General features: G+C 37.9%; 1 protein-coding gene across 6 annotated transcripts in view; it reads left to right on the top strand.

Moving 5' to 3' along the window:
* The first annotated feature begins 3875 nt into the window (after positions 1–3875).
* UBR3 (ubiquitin protein ligase E3 component n-recognin 3) overlaps positions 3876–17250 on the top strand; it is a 190134-nt gene continuing 176759 nt past the window's right edge. For all 6 annotated transcript variants that reach the window (XM_065931732.1, XM_065931734.1, XM_065931735.1 and 3 more), the window contains exon 1: positions 3876–4454. In XM_065931732.1, coding sequence (XP_065787804.1) covers positions 3910–4454 — 545 coding nt within the window. In that variant the 5' untranslated portion in view covers positions 3876–3909. The remainder of the gene's footprint in view (positions 4455–17250) is intronic.

Raw genomic sequence — 17250 nt, forward strand, 5'->3', positions numbered from 1 at the left:
GTACATAACTGCCAAACTGTTTTCCCCAGGAGCTGTACCGTTTACACTCCCATCAGTGTTGTATGAGGAGTCCTATTTTTCTATATCCTTGTCAACATTTGTTATTGTCTCTCTTTCTGATTATTGCCAATTAGTGAGTGTGTGTAGTAATATCTCGTAATTTTGACTTGCATTTTCTTAATGAATAATGATGCTAAGAATCTTTTATATGTCTATTTTTAGTGTCTATATATTTTTACATGTTACATATATTTTTATATATCTGTAATCCCATGACAAATAAATTCAAGGGATTAGATCTGATTGTCCACTTATATATTTTCTTTGGTAAAATGTCTATTCACCTTTTTAGCCCATTTGTCACTTGGGTTATTTCTATTTTTGTTACTATTGGTTATTCTTAATGGTTTTCTGATGTTGAGCATATCTGATATCCTCACAAAGTAGGTGGGAAATCTGGCAAATGTCCAGGTTTCTGTATATGCATGGCAATGTCTATGTAACTAAAATAGGGGGTGATATTTAATGGTTTTTTTGTTTTTTGTTACAGAAAAGAAGGAGGCACTGGTGACAAGTGGTGGAATTTTGTAGAAATTTCACAGAGTGTGTGGAGACCACTGAGACATGCTGAAAAGGCTTCATTTGCCAGCATGCATCATCATGGTCAAGCAGAACAGATGCCCTTGTTATTCTCCACAGGCAAACCATCCTGGAGAGATACCAGCACACTTCCTCTACTGCCGGAAACCAAAGACACTGATTGGTAAATCCACACTAGTTCTACCGTCATTTGAAATGTTCTTGGATTTTATTTGGTTTACAATTTGGTGATTCATAAAGGGCATTATTGAATTATTTGCACTGTTAAATGATTATGAAATGCTTTATTAATGTAGAGTCTGGTCAAGATGTGTGAAATAGTATGTTTTTGTTATGTTAGAAGAACCAGATATGCAGTAGTCTCCCAATTTTGAGACCATAGAGGCTAAGCCTCTGCCACCAGGTACTTCAGCCCAAGTAGCTGAGCTCATAGCCCTGACTTGAGCCTTAGAGCTGGGAAAAAAAAAAAGAATAGCCATTTACACTGACTCCAAATATGCCTTTCTGGTGCTACATGCACATGCAGCTATTTGGAAAGAAAGGGGCCACTTGACCACCCGAGGGTCCCCAATCAAATATGATGATCAAATCCTTAGACTCTTGGAGGCAGTCCATCTGCCCACTGAGGTTTCAGTCTCCCACTGTAAAGGACACCAAAATGGGAGCACAGAGGTGGCACAAGGGAGCCAAGCAGCTGATCAGGCAGCTAAGAGAGCAGCATTACAGAGCAATGACCTAATAGGGATTGCCACCTTAGTTCCACAAACTAATTTGCCAGAAACCCCTTCACATACTGAAGGTGAACGACTCTTAAAGCTAAGAGTGAGGGCTTTCAAGAAGATCATATGGGGTGGTTCCAAAAGGAGGGACTCCTTTTTCTGCCTGGGAACCTCCAATGGAAGTTGGTTAACTCCTTACATGCCACCACTCATTCAGGGGAAAAGGCCCTCCAAAGATTACTAGAAAGTTCCTTCAGAGGAACAGGTTTCCAAACAACTGTAAGACAAGTGGTCTCCTCTTGTCCCACTTGCCAAATTAAACAACCCCCAAGGAGCTCGAAGACCCCAGCTGGCCCAGCCCGTCCAACGACATGGGGCCTATCCACTATCAGATAGACTTCACTCAGAGTCTAAGGATTTGATCACCGTATTTGATTGGGGACCCTCTAGATGTCAGGTGAGTGTATGCACCTCGGTTTTTGTCTTGTCACAACAAGGATTTGGAGTGAAAGACAATAAAGCCCCCCTTGGCGTGTCACAGCTGTTGGGTCTTGGACAGACCATGTTATAGCTCTTAGATAAATCAGTGTTACAGCTCTATTTTATTCAGATAATAGCAGCAGGAAAATCCATCTTCGAGGCATGAGGGCATGTCAACCCAAAGACGCAAAGAGAAGAGTGCCCCATCGCACGGGGTGGGGGAGGGGGGGGAGAGAGAGAGAGAAAGAGAGAGAGCCCTTTGGCTCCTCTTTTTATATGTTCCCCCCCCGCCCGGGCCTGTCCTATATAAATTGGGCCAGCCAGGAGTGCTGTTTGTTTTACCCCTTGGACCTTCCTTTGTTCTATTTTCATGGGCTTTTTCCCTTTCAGGTCTTTTAGCCACCGCCATTCTGGACTTCTTTTCCCTATTCTAACTACCTAACAGTTTACAATTTGATGATTTATAAAGGGAATTGAATTATTTGCACTGTTAAATGATTGTGAAATGCTTTATTAATGTAGAGTCTGGTCAAGATGTGTGAAATAGTATGTTTTGTTATGTTAGATGCATTTATATCACTGTCTATGAATTGGAAATACTCATTCTACTTCTTTGGATTGCTTCTCCTAGAGTTTTTTTCATTCTTGGTTGTTCTTTGTTATATATTCCTAAATTACTTTTAATAATACATCCAGTTCTCTGGAGATGAGCTGTAGACACTTAATAAGCCGTGGTTTTTAGTTCTGGAAGGACTGTTAATGACAATCTCTTTTAAGATTCAGATTTTGCTTGATAGGACAGTGTAACTTTTAGAGATTTTGATATCTTGGGTCTGGGGTAGAGCCTGGGAATATATTTTGTGGGTAAGAACTTCGGTGAGTCTTAGGATCAGGAAAGTTTGGGAAGCATTGATGTGATAGAAAAAGGACTTTGGATTCAGATGAACTTGGTTTCTAGTCGTATTTAATTGCCAGTTGTGTGTTTTTGGGACACATAAACCACCTCTGTAAGTTTAATTTCTTTATAGGATTACTGAGATAGTTAAATAACATACATAAAGAATGGGGCACAATAAATATGCAACAAATTACCTATTCTAATTATATTCCATTTAATGACAATAATCAGCCAAATATTTGAACACTTATGTACAATGATGAAGACTCATTCTTTACCCTCAAAAAACTTACCAATTAATAGTGCAGTGAGGATGAGGTTTTTTACAGTGAAAGGCAATGTTATATCATCAAATAAGTTCAAAACCATTTTCTTTGGAAGAAGGGAAATGAAACAGGCAGACATTGCTAGGAGTGTAGGGTGACTTTATGGGGTGGAGTATGGGTGGCACTAGGAGCAATAAAGACCAGGGGCAGGAAATAAGAAAGCATCTTTCAGAAAACACCGAAGGGTCCCGTTGGTTTCTTTCAAATAGCAAAATTAGAGTAGCACCAGGAGATAATGATAGAAAGACAAGTTGGTGGTGAACTTTAATAGAAGATTCAATTAGTGTTTGACTTTTGCTTCCAATAAAGATTTTGAACAGGAGAGATAGTAAGAATATACTCTAGTCTTCTAAAAAACGTATTAGAAGTTTAAATTGATAATAGTGTGAAGGTAGGAATTGATTCGGGGGGGAGAGGGGAATTAGCTTTTTTTCCCCAGTAATAATAGTAATTCAATAGTAATTAAGGGTTTGATAACAGTGGAAATCTGTATCTCAAAACGAAATGGAGATGCCTAAATACATCGGAAAGATGCTGTCTTTTATAGTTCAGGTAAATAAAGGGAAAAAAGGTCGAAATTAAAGGTTTTCCATACTACCCATATCAAATTTTTTAAAAAGTCGAGTCCCTTCTTTTAGTGACTTTCAACTACAAGAGAGCCAAAAGGTCGAAGAAAGAAACAAGAGAACTGTCCCAGACTAGAGGGTCGGGAAGCCTGCACCCCAGCAGGAGGGGGCGTGTGCATGGGCGGGGACGCAGGCGGAGGTGCGCGGCAGCCCCGGGGTATCGCGAGAGTTGGGCGGGCCGAGCAATCGCAGCAGTCAATTCCCCCACCCTCCCGGGAGGAGCCGCCGGCCCTGGACTCTCCAAATTCTGAGCTCTCATCATGGCGGCGGCGGCCGCTGCGGCCGTCGGGGGGCCGCAGCCACCCCAAGCCGAGGTGCCTGCTCCCGGGCTGGCCCTGGACAAAGCGGCCACCGCCGCGCACCTGAAGGCGGCCCTCAGCCGGCCGGACAACCGGGCAGGTGCTGAGGAGCTGCAGGCGCTGCTGGAGCGGGTGCTGAGCGCCGAGCGGCCGCTGGCAGCGGCTGCGGACGGCGAGGAGGCGGCGGCGGCCGGCGGCGGGGGCGGTCCGGGGGCGGCCGAGGAGGAGGCTCTGGAGTGGTGTAAGTGCCTTCTGGCTGGCGGCGGAGGCTACGACGAGTTCTGCGCGGCGGTGCGGGCCTACGACCCCGCGGCGCTATGCGGCCTGGTCTGGACAGCCAACTTCGTGGCCTACCGCTGCCGGACGTGCGGCATCTCCCCCTGCATGTCGCTTTGCGCCGAGTGCTTCCACCAGGGTGACCACACCGGACACGACTTCAACATGTTCCGCAGCCAGGCCGGGGGTGCCTGCGACTGCGGAGACAGCAACGTGATGCGGGAGAGTGGGTGAGTGGAGCCTTTCCCCGGGGCGGGGGACACCGCGGGATTGCCCAGGCCGAGTCTGGAGAGGCCTCGGGGAGGGGAAGCTCGGAGCCGACCCCGAGCTGTCAAGAGAAAGAAGTGGGGGAAGGTGCAGCCACATGGGGATGGAAGTGACTGAGCTGTCAGCGGTGGAAAGGGGATGGGGAGGAGGGGAGAGCGAAGAGCGTATTTAGAGAACGAAGCTGGGAATTTCGGAGAAGCCGGGGCGAACGAGTGATTGCGAGAAAAGAGCCAGTGCCTAGTGTAGGAGCGGAGAGGAGAGGAAAGGATACTTGGGGAATCTGGTGTCGAGCTGTCAATTGTGTACTTGCTGGGGAAGGCTTTAAAGCCGTCCGTTTCTTGGGAAGAAACTGATGATGTGATTTGGATTATTTGGGAGAGCAATGATACTGGGGACTAAATTGGGTCGCGGGATGATGGGAGTCGGGGAAGTGGTCTTGCAGCTGCAGAGGAGGACGGCTTGTGGAAGGGGACTTCTGAACTGTCAGTGTGAGGGAAGGAGCTCCTGAGCCGATGGGGGTTGAGGGAGGAGGGAAGGGGAGGGGCCTGAATGAAAAGTGACTGTTGAGCTGTCAGTGGAGTATCTGGTGTGCTGGAATGACAGCTAGAATTGAGCTACTGAGCGAGCAGTCAGTTATGGAATACCCTCCATACCAGAACAGACAAAACACTGAGCGAATTAGGAATCAAGTGCTAGGTCTTCTCCAGTTAAAAGGGCACTTTATTCACGGACTAACACGCGAACCTCTATCTAAAAGGAAACGCTCAACAGATGCTGTTTTCGATAGGAGTGTTGTACCAGGATGTCGGGATTTGCCAAAAGACATTTCAGAGATTGCAGGGAGTTAAAGAGTTAGTACATGTTGTGTCTTGGCTTGGGACATGATGTCTGAGGAAGTCCTGTGAGAAGAAAAAAGCTTAGTCAAAGAGAGCTTTTTGGTTGGGTAGTATCTGAAAGAATGTTAGCAAATCCAGTTATTCAGGTTTTTCGATTTTCAAGTCTTATAATTAATGATAGAGTATAATCCCTTTAGAAATGGTCTCTATTTTCCTTGGAGTAGGGTACTGTTACTGCAAAATGTTTGTATCTATTAGGTAGATACATGACCTGTGTCTTAAGCAGCTTATGCAAGAGTAGAAAATGATAAGTTCCTTAAATAGTCTGGGAGTTAGAGGAGGCTTCTGTGCAGAGGGAGTAAGAAAAAGCATCAGAAAGGAGCTTTTTTGAACTTGCTAATAATGATAATACTTGTAATTCTGCTGCTGCTGACAAGGACAATAGTAATAATTGCAGCTAACATTTGCTAACTTTAGAGTGTATGCCTGACACTTAAAAAATACTTTCAAAATTGATAATTGAATAGGTAAGATTTTTTTAGCTAAAACAAAAAAATAAAAATAGACACAGTTTAAAGTTTCCCTCCCATCCTATCTCCTGTCTGTCCAGTTTCTTTCCACCGTTTTTAGTTTCTCTTAGTGTGAAAACAAGCAAGGGTGAATATGTATTTTGATTTTTCAGTCTCTTTATACCATATACATTATTCTATGCATCTTGCATTTTTCACTTAAGAGGTCTATGTCAGTAAATCAGTGTACTCTGTTAAAAAAAATCTGCATAGTGTTTCATGTCATAAGTTTGCCATTCTTAGTCATCACTTTTGATGGGCGTTTTGGTTCCAGTATGAAATTACAAACTGATATACCTTCTTTCCACACCTGTGCAAGAATATCAGTGGGATAAATAAAGTGAAATTTCCAGATTGCCCCCCATAAAGTTTAGTAGTAAGCAGAGCACGTGAGTGTTTCACAACAGCCTCGTCAACAGAGTGCTATTAAAATTTTGTATTTTTATCCATCTGTTTGGAAAATAATGATCAAATATTAAAACCCGCTTTACATGATTAGCTCATTTAATCAGTAACTCCAAGACTGTTACTCATCATCCCATTGTACAGAAGAGGAAAGTAGGACTCAGGGTTTAAGACACTTGCTCAGGATCACCCAAGTAGTTGGCTATGCATCTTGAGGCCAGAACCTGACAGCTTCACCATTCTCTCTATTGCCTTTACAAAATAGCATTCTCATTGGTACTTCCATTCGTTCCTGTGTCCTTGTTTTTTTAATATGCCATTCTTATTTAGGCCTTTTTATTTTCTTTTTAAAATCTTACCTGTTAAAAACATTTAAGAGGGATTTCAAAACGGAGGAATTGGAACCGTACTTTATTGATACTTAGACATTTTTACTTCTTAGTCAAGGTTAACATTTAAGAAACCGGCAAAGTACATGAAAGTAGGAGATAATATTGATTCTTTCCTGAATTTTAGAACCAAGTGGTATAATTAATTATCAGGTTCATTTGGATGAGATGCATATCTGATCTCTCATTGTGATGCTTCATTGTGGGAGCAGAAATATCTCAGTGACTTTCTTTCAAGGTGCTTGTACAGTTTTAGGGCATCTGGGCTCTAGCCGGTCCACATCTTAATCTGTAGCATTTGCCTTTACTGACATCTTGTAGATTCTTATTTTTCCCCTAATCAGGCAAGCCTCTCTTTATGAGATGATATATGTGCGTGCTCAGTTGCTTCAGACTCTTTGTGACCCTGTGGACTGTAGCCCACCAGGCTCCTCTGTCCATGGGGTTCTCCAGCCAAGAATATTGGATTGGGTTGTCCTATCCTTCTCCAGGGGATCTATAATACTTAAATAATTATTGTCTATCTAAAATGCATAGCTATTGTCTGTACATGCCAGCATTTGCCATGCCGTTTCATGACGGGCAAGAGTGAACAATAAACAATATTATGGCCATGTGATTATTCTGAAATTTTTACAACTCTTTGGGTTGGAAAGGACAAATCTTCTGGGCTACACACCTGGTTACTGCCTTGAGAGACACAGGATGTTGCCAGTGTTGCAGGTTGAAAGGCTGCCTCAGGGAACTTTTTAGAACTGGTAATCATTAAAAATTTCCTGGTGGGCAAAGCTGGAGTACCCTCACATGGATGGAATGTAACTTTTCTCAGTTTTTGATATTTCTTAAAATTTTTTTGGTTGCTAAAGATCGAAGATGTGTTGATTTTGGTGGTGTTTGTTATTTTAATTGTCATAGAAGTTTGTATATCCTATTCAGTAAATTTTTAAGGAAGGATTCTATTGTTCTCTGTATCTTGTTCTTAGTAAAAGAGAAGAAGCCCTGCTGTGCCTTAATCCTTTCCCCAAGTGTCTGACTATTTTGGGTAGGATGTTGTATGATTGGAGATGAGAAGAATATTTGGTCCATCAAATATTTGGTCCATCACAACCTATTTAATTACTATTTAATTTTCAGATTGATAATTACAGAAATATGCAAAGAGGATTCCTTTTTCTTTGATTAGTAGTAATAAATGTGGCATATTAACAGGTATACAAATCAAACAAAGAAAACAGCTGAGAATTCATTTGTGGGAAGAGATTACAAAGCCTATAGAAACTGTGTGTTAGTAATTGTGTGTTAGGACTTCCCTGGTGGTCCAGTGGTTAAGACTCAATGCTTCCAATGCTAGGGGTGTGAGTTTGATCCCTGGTCAGGTAACTGAGATTCCGAGCTTTGCAGCATGTCCAAAAAATAAGTAAATAAAAATAAATTTAAGTAAAAATTTAAAAGATAAATAAATTTTAAGAATAGTAATGGAAAATATAAAATAATATTTGACTGATTTGGGGTTCTGATGTTACAAACCGGAAATTGGAATTTTAAACATTTAGTTTTCAAATTTTGATGCAGAGGATGACCGTTTTCATATTCTATTCTGCAGATTTTTTTTGCCACCTTCCTTATTCTTCCTCACAGATTCTAAACTCCTTAAAAATTAGAAAGTTCATCTTGCTGTTATTAATCAAAGGCTCTTGGGCTTGCTTACTAGGTAGATAGCATGTGTTGAATTAAATTGGATAAACTAGTAACTGTTTTACCTTAAAGTTTGCCCTGAGGTCACTTTGCTTTAGTTATTCAGGAAGTGGCATAGATTATTAAATCCACAGCATCTTTTTTTTTTTTTTAGGAGAAGAAATTTTATTTTCAAGGATTTGTGCAGACAGTGCTGAATAAAAAATTTTATTTCCACTATAAAAAGCTGACTTCATTCCACCCTGGCATACAGGTTTTATGGTGTGCCAGTTTGAATCTGAGGCAGTACTGCTATCCCCATTCTTCTACTCCTAAGACTCTCTTAAAGGAACAACTTCCTACGATTTTCAGTCAAAAATGTGACATACCAACCAAAGCATCTTTTTTCAGTGTACTTCAGGAATTGTTATTATTTTTTAATTTCAAAAGTAATAGTGGTTATAACAAAAATAGGTGGATAAAGTAAAAATTAGTTTCCTTTTTCCTCCTTCCCTTTCTCAGTGAGAGATTTCCCTTTCTTTTGAGCTTAATTACACATTTAAAAGATTTTAGGTATAATTTATTCAGCATTTCTAGATGTTTTGTTGTGGGAAGTTTTTAGGTTCTTTGGTGTGTGGCAGTGCTAGAAATACTTTGGCCACCCGATGCAAAGAGCTGACTCATTTGAAAAGACCCTGATGCTGGGAAAGATTGAGGGCAGGAGGAGAAGGGGACGACAGAGGATAAGATGGTTGGATGGCATCACCGACTCAATGGACATGGGTTTGGGTGGACTCCGGCAGTTGGTGATGGACAGGAAGGCCTGGCATGCAGTTCATGGGGTCGCAAAGAGTCGGACACGACTGAGCGACTGAACTGAACTGAACGGAACTGAGTGCTAGAAATTGAAGCTGTGGATGTCTGGTTGAATAGTGTTAAACTCTCTGTACCTTGCTTTTTCCCCTGAACATACTTATTGAACACTGTCTCTTATTAGTACATGGAGAACAATTTGATTTTCTTCTTAAATTGTCTTCTATTGCATTTTGATATTTTTGTATTTTACTGTGATTTATTCAGTCAGTTCACTACTGATAGACATATAAATTAAGTCTTGGGCTTAATATAAGCATAACTGTAGTCAGTATCTTGTATACACTTCTTTGTGTATGTGTGTGAGTATATGTGTGAAGATAAACTCCCTGAAATAATATCTTGGTTAATGGAAATGTGCATTTTAAACTTTGATAGTGCCATCCAAAGAAATTAATTTACACTCTCACCAATAATGTATGAAAGAGCATGTTTCTCAACTACTTGGCCAGTTTATATGGTGTTACCAGTTTTTCTGATCTTAGTTAATCTGATAAGTGAGAAATGATATCTTTTTCATCTGTTCTCCCTTCCCCCACTCCGCTTTCCTCCCAGACTGGAGTATTTTGAAGCAAATCTCAGGTATCTTACAATTCAACTTATAAATATTTATGTATTTCAGTAAAGAGATATGATCCCTTAAAAATAAAATAGAACCCAAATGTCCATTGATAGATGAATGGATAAACAAAATGTGGTATAGTCATAAGATGGAATATCATTCAGCCTTTACAAGGAATGACATTCAGATACGTGCTACAATATGGATGAACCTTGAAAATCTTATGGTAAATGAATAAAGCTGACATAAAAAGACAAATATTGTATGATCCTGTTTATATGAAGTACTTGCAATCGTTTAATTACCAAGAGAGAAAGTAGAATGGTGGTTGCCACACTACAATATTGTAAAGTAATTAGCCTCCAACTAATAAAAATAAATGAAAAAAAAAAAAAAAGAATGGTGGTTGCCAGGGGCTTGGCAAGATGGAAGTGAGGAGTTGTTTAATGGGTTGAGTTTCAGTTTGGGAAGATAAAAATGTTCTTAAGTTGTATGGTGGTGATAGTTGCATAACAATGTGAATATCCTTAATATAACCACTTAAAATGGTTAAAATGGTAAATTTTTTGTGGATTTTATCACAGAGGATTATAGTACTGTTACCACAATTGTAGTACCTAAAATATTCATAGTTATTTTTTAATATCTTCAACTATCCAGTGAGTGTTCAGATTTTTCCACTTGTCTCATAAATGATTTCTTAGGGTTGACTTAGGATTAGGATGCAGAGTTCTACTATTGTACTTGGTTTTTATTTCTCTGAAGAATCTTTTTTATAGTTTTCTCCACCCCTCCTCTTTTTCCTTCTTTCAGTTTATTAGTTGAAAAAATCAACGTTCTGGGATTTAATGATTGCAGTTCTGTGATATTTAACTTGTTCCTCTGCCCATTATTTCCTGTAAACTGGTGGTTGGATCTAGAGTCTTGATCAAATTTAAGTTCTGTTTTTGGGGAGGTGGTGCAAGAAAACTTTATAATGGTGTCTTATATTTCCTGTTGAATTGTAGCAGGAGTCATAGAATATCTCCTTGTCCCTTCTTTAGTATATGTTAGGTTGATCAGTGTGTTCAGGTTTGTCAGCCTAATCCATACGTCATAAAGTTCCATATCATGTCAGAGATTTTTGCAGCTATTGATTATCACTGTCTAGATCCATTATTTCGTTAGGGGCTACAAAATGGTGATACTCTTAATTGTAGTATCCTTTCATATATCTTTCTAGAATACTCAAAGTTTCAAGGATCAGTTATACTTACTTATATCTATATCTCTAGACATGTTTTACAGAGATTACTGAGCAGTGTACTATGGTCAAACAAACTTGGGAAATACTACATGTTGTATATTCTTGGCTATCTGCAATGTATAACATTTTTAAGAAATCCTGTAGTAAAAAAATCTGTAAATTTGAACAATCTAAGTTTCATTGATTAAATCTAGGAAGCTATTATTTTTGAGTCATACCAGTTTGGAAAATTTTGTCCACTTGACTACCCCTCCATTACGTTAATGTCAGCATGTCTAAAACTGAATCAGCTATCTCTCTCTCCAAAAAAGATTTTCCTTTTCTTTCTTTCTGTTTAAATTAGTTTAATTTCCCCTCCTCATCAGAAATCCCAGCTATTAGCGGCTTCAACTTTGAAGCATTTACTGTTTTGCATCTCAGGACTTGTTCAGCAGCCTGTTAGTGTTACAGAGACACAGGCTTTTTATAAACTTTTGTTTCATCACTCAAGTTTGTTTATATTTTGTCTTTGTTGTCTTGTGGCTGGGGAAAAACAGAGGAATGGATTTTGGGTAGGTGTCTAACAGTGTCTGCTTGTATCATTATTGATTCTTTCCTTTTCCTCTCCTCACATGCTTGATACTAAGACCTGTTCTTTTGTTTTCTCTTAGATTTGTTCTTTTCGTTCTCTGCTGTTTCCTTAGGCCAAGCTTTCATGACATAATAATCTATTCCATGATAATTACCATTTTCCTGCCTGTAATAATTTAACAGTTCAGTCTGACCTTCACTCATATAAAATTCTGCTTCACATATGTCACAGCTTTGCTTAAAATAGCGTCTCATATTTTATAGGCTAATGTCTGAAGCCTTTAGCCTGGTGTCAGTGTTTGCCACAACACGGCCTCTACGTACGTTGCCAACTTTATTGTCTCCATTGCAGTAGGATCCTCTCTGTTACTTTTTTAAAAATTTTAGTTCACTGTTTATATCCCTGTCCTTGAAGTCTCAGTTGTATCCTGTGCTGCAGAGTCCGGTTGCAAGTTTTATTTTTACTGTCAAGCTCATGTGTAAGGGCAGCACTCCTATAGCATATGTACAGTGTGAAACCATACTGCAGGATTTGATTTTCTGAATTAACCATTTTTTTTTTTCATTTTTAGTTTCTATCCCTACAAATAGCAAACTTTCAATAAAGATTTTATAATGAGGACCTTGCCATATATATCTCTTTTATTTATGTTTTGTTTGCTTATATTCAGAGTTTTATTTATGTATTTACATGGATTTCTTGTGAAATTTTCTTCTCTGTGAATCTGGAATTTTCTCCATAGCAGTATCCATCTAACTCAAGTTACAAATTCAAACAAAGGAGCACAACACTGCTCCTGTACTGAGAGCTTGGAGGAAGAAGAGTTAAAGAAATCTTTGTTCTCTGTTCTGTGTTCATTGTACTTTTTGTCATTGCTAGTTTACTAGAAATATGTAGACAGATTCTGCTTAGGGGAGAAGATTCTACTTGAGCTGAGTGTAATTTCTAGTCATCTTTATTGTTATGAGGTTTAACTACAACAGCAGTGTTAAAGTCTGGTTAAATTGTAATTTTTTTTCTAATTTTTATTTCATATTAAAGTCTAAAACTATTTTCAACTATGAAACATTTTCAATATACATAAAAAGTATAAAAATATAACAAAACTTTTGTATTCACCATTAAGATTAATAGAGATCAGCTTTGTTATATTTGCCTTAGAGCTTTTTTCAGTCAAAAAACTAAAGGTCATCCTCTTCTCCTTATATCTTTTCCTCCCTAAGAATTACCATTATCCTGAAATTCCTGTTATATGCCTGCATGTTTTACTTTTATATTTATTCAATATGTTTTACATTTGCTTAAATGTACTACATTTAAACTATATATGTGTGTATAGTTCTTTTAGTATGGTAAATTTACATAAATTATTTTATGTTATATTAATCCTTCTGCATCTTGCCTTTTTAATTTACCATGTTGCTAAAATAGACTAGTTTATTAATTTCTAATTACTGTTAAACATTCTATAGTATGATTAAACCATAGCTTGTTTATCTGTTTCTTTGCCGAGGGGACAGTTAGGTGCTTTACGTTTTTCATTGTTTCCAAAAGGGCTTCAGTGAACATCTTTGTATGTGTCTCCTTGTGTAGATATACCAGAGTTTTTAGGCTAGATTCTGAGGAGAGGGATTGCTGGATCATAGGGTGTGCATTCTTCAGCTCACCTTACTAGATAGCTGAAAATTGATTTCCATTGTTTTATCCAGTTTACTTCCAATTACTCTTCCATCAGGAATTTGAGTTCCTGTTTTTCTATTTATCAAGAGTTGCTGATACATTAAAAAAATAAAGAATATATTTGAAAAATTTTGCCAATCTGTTGGATATAAACAAGCATGTTTTCACATGTTTTTAGATCATTTAATTTCTTCTGTAAACTGCAGGCTTTTCTCTAGCTGTGGAGAGCGGGGACCACTCTAGTTACAGTGTGTGAGCTTCTCGTTGTGGTGGCTTCTCTTGCTGTTGAGCATGGATGGGTCCACACAGCGGCAAGGACCCAGCACAGCCAAAAATAAATAAATAAGATAAAGTAAAATACAGTTACCCTCAATTAGATTAAAAAAAAAAGAAAATCTATAAGCATTTTTTAAAAGAAAGGTAGAGAGGATTGCTTTAGAAAGACACAAATAATACAGACTAGAGTGAACATTTGTGTGGTTTTCTATTTTAAATATGACAATGTGTTCCTGTCCCAAACTCCCAAAATGTCCCTCTGCACCCACCCCCGCCCTGCCCCCCAGTCTGGTAACCACAAGTTCATTCTCTAAGTCTATGAATTTATTTTTCTTTTGTTAATAAGTTCATCTGTATTATTTTTTGTTTTTAGTTTCCACAAATAAGTGATATCATATGATATTTGTTTTTCCTTGTCTGACTGACTTCACTTAGTGTGATAATGTCCAGGTCCATCTGTGTTGCTGCTAATGGCATTATTTCCCTGGTTTTAGTGGCCGAGTAATACTTCATTGTGTGTACCACATCTTTTCTATCTGTTCATTTGTCAGTGGACATTTAGGTTACTTTCATTTCTTGACCACTGTAAATATCTGGCACCATTTATTAAACAATCACTTTTTTCTTCATTGATCTTACTGACTCTATAATGACAGATCTCGTATCAATTTTCTGTATATGTCTTAAATTCTTGTATTGCTATCTATGTCTTGTAACAGTATCATACTGCTTTAATTATTATAACATCAGAATATGTTATATATTATATACATATTAGAATATATATAACATCTCAATATATATGTTATGTATTTTTATATATATATATATATATATATATATATATATATATATAAGAATATATATAACATCTCAATATGGCAAGATTTCCCTTACTGTTTTTCAAAAGAACAGACTATACTTGGTCCCAACTTTTTCATTTCAATTTCAGGGTCATCTTGTCAAGTTCTGTGGAAAATTCTGTTAGTTATTTATTGGAATCACATTACATTTTAGGGCACTGCAGAAGGAGGCTCTACAAGGATATACATTATACTATTTCTAATAGGAAAAAAAATAGAAGCAATGAGATTAGTAAACTGTGGTTTAATCATGCAGTGGAATTCTTTTCAGTAGAAAACACACTTTGTTAAGAGTAGTATTAAATCTGCCTAACCATGAGAGTAATCCAAATTGTTTTTTCTGTCAATAAAGTAATTTCCTCCATAAATTGTGTAGCTTTTGTTATATTTATTCCTGGATAATTTATTTTTGTTTCTACTATGGATGATATCATTTTAAAAATTGCTTTTTCTAATTTCTTTTTTATTGCTTTTTCCTAATATTTTGTATTACAAAAGTATTCAAATGCTATTAATTTTTTAATATTGATCAAGCAATCTTTGAAGTCTCTTCTAATGGCTAATCTGTGTATTTTCTTATTAATGCCTTCTATTGTATGTCAGAAATTTACATATGTCTAATTCAGCATTCTTAACAAGCCTTAGGGGTTGATATTATCATCTACATAAATAAAACATAGTCTCAGGGAAGCAATAGGACCAAAGTCACACAACTGTTATTCAAACTTATTTCTGCCGTTTCTGAATCCTGTGTTCTTAGGCTCTGTGCCTCAGTTGATCCTGCATACTAGGTAGGTAGGTAGGTTTAGTGGCTCAGTTGCATCTGACTCTTGCTACCCCATGGACTGTATGTAGCCCACCAGGCTCCTCTGTGCATGAGATTCCCCAGGCAAGAGTGGAAGTTAAAGGAAACTTTGCAAAGAATTTGTAATTCTTTGATCTGGAAGGGTATTGGGAGTTGAAGGAGGATGTTGTGGATAGAGGGAACAAAAAAACATAAAGCTTCATAGGCTTGAAAGAACATTATATAATCAGGTACTAGAGTAGGTTTCACCCTCACTCTTGAATTATATATATGTATATTATATGTATATATACTATATATAAATATATTTAAGATTTATTTATTTTTTGGGTGTGGCGGGTCTTCATTGCTGCACTAGGCTTTCTCCGGTTGCAGTGAGTGGGGGCCACTCTTCTTTGCAGCGCGTGGGCTTCTGACTGCAGTGGCTTCTCTTGTGGAGCACGGGCTCTAGGTGTGCGCGGGTTTCAGTACTTGCAGCTCCTGGACTCTAGAGTGTGGGGTCAGTAGATGTGGCACACAGGCTTAGTTGCTCCGTGGCACGTGGGATCTTCCTAGACCAGGGATTGAACAGGTGTCTTTGCATTGTGAAATGGATTCTTAACCACTGGACCACTAGGAAAACCCCTCGAGTAATATTTTAACGGGGTTGAAATAGTTGACCTTTGTTTTCCCGTACACTTTGAATATACTTTTCTGTTGTCTTCTGGTCTCTGTTGCTGAGAGGTTATATTCCGTCCAATTGTTCTTTTGTAATTAATCTGCCTTTTTAATTGGTTGCTTTTAAGATTTAGTTTTTCGTAATCTGTAGTTTCACTGTGATGTGTCTATTTGTTGGGCTGATTCTAGATGTGGATTTGTGTATCTCATCAGTTCTGAAAATTCTCAGCCATCATCTCCTTGAATTTTGAGTCTCAACTATCTTTATTTTCCGTTTTGGATACCATGTTATTATATTTGTTGGATCTTCTCATTCTGTCTCCTAAAGAGAGCTCACTCACTTTCTATCCATTTATCTTTCTTTTTTTTCCTGAATTGAGGGTAATTTCCTCAAATCTATCTTCTTGGTAATTCCTTCTTCAGTTCTATCTGATTTGCTGTCCAGTGTGTCTATTAAGTTTTTAATTTGAATGAATGTAAATTTCATTTCTAGAAAAATCTTTAAGGAAAATTTTACAAAGAATTTGAGTTTTATCATTGGTCCAGTGTAAATTTTAAATATTAATTTTTAGTTTGGGGTTCCAAAGTCACAAAAATAATATAAATCCAGATTTGCATGAAGCCTAAATTTGTGGTTTTGACTTCTTAAGGGAATTTTAAATCTTACCCATTGCTCAGGTAGAGATAATTCTGCTTGTAGGTGATTTTATTGGGAGAGTGGGGACAATTTTATGTATTCTTTAAAGAATCTCAGGAAATCTAACCTGTAATAATGGAAAGAATTCCTGGAATGCTGGTTGGCATGAATATATTATTATAGTTCTGATTTATTCACTATGATATTTTCATTATCACAAAACTCCAGTTAGCTTAGTGATCTCTGAAGAACCCTCATATTTTGACAGGGGACCTTTGATGTTGGTCTTGCTAATTTTCACTGTAGAATTTGTGAGAACATATCTGTCTGTAAGGACATGTTTCGGTTGCACTTCCCAACATTTGTTGTCTTTTTCTCCTTTGGTAAATCACTTAATTTTCGTAGGCTGTAGTTTTTCTCACATGTAAAATAGGGATGGTAGGCAGATCAAAATCTGCCTACATCAATTTTTTTCTTTTAAGCTAAATGTGACACTAAACACATAAAATAGAATGGTATTATTCCAACTGATTGCCCAGGACTATGAAACAGTGGCATGCTGTAATAATATTCTATTATGCTAGTGCTCTTATAGATAGAACTGAAGAGTGTTGGATTGGAATGCTTGACCAGGCAATTGCATATGATTTTGAAGGCATGTTTTTGGAATAGCTTGAATAAGAAAGAATTAGCTCCGTGGTAAAGAATCTGCCTAC

This window comes from Muntiacus reevesi, chromosome 3 (genome assembly GCF_963930625.1).
Source record: "Muntiacus reevesi chromosome 3, mMunRee1.1, whole genome shotgun sequence".
NCBI lineage: Eukaryota > Metazoa > Chordata > Mammalia > Artiodactyla > Cervidae > Muntiacus > Muntiacus reevesi.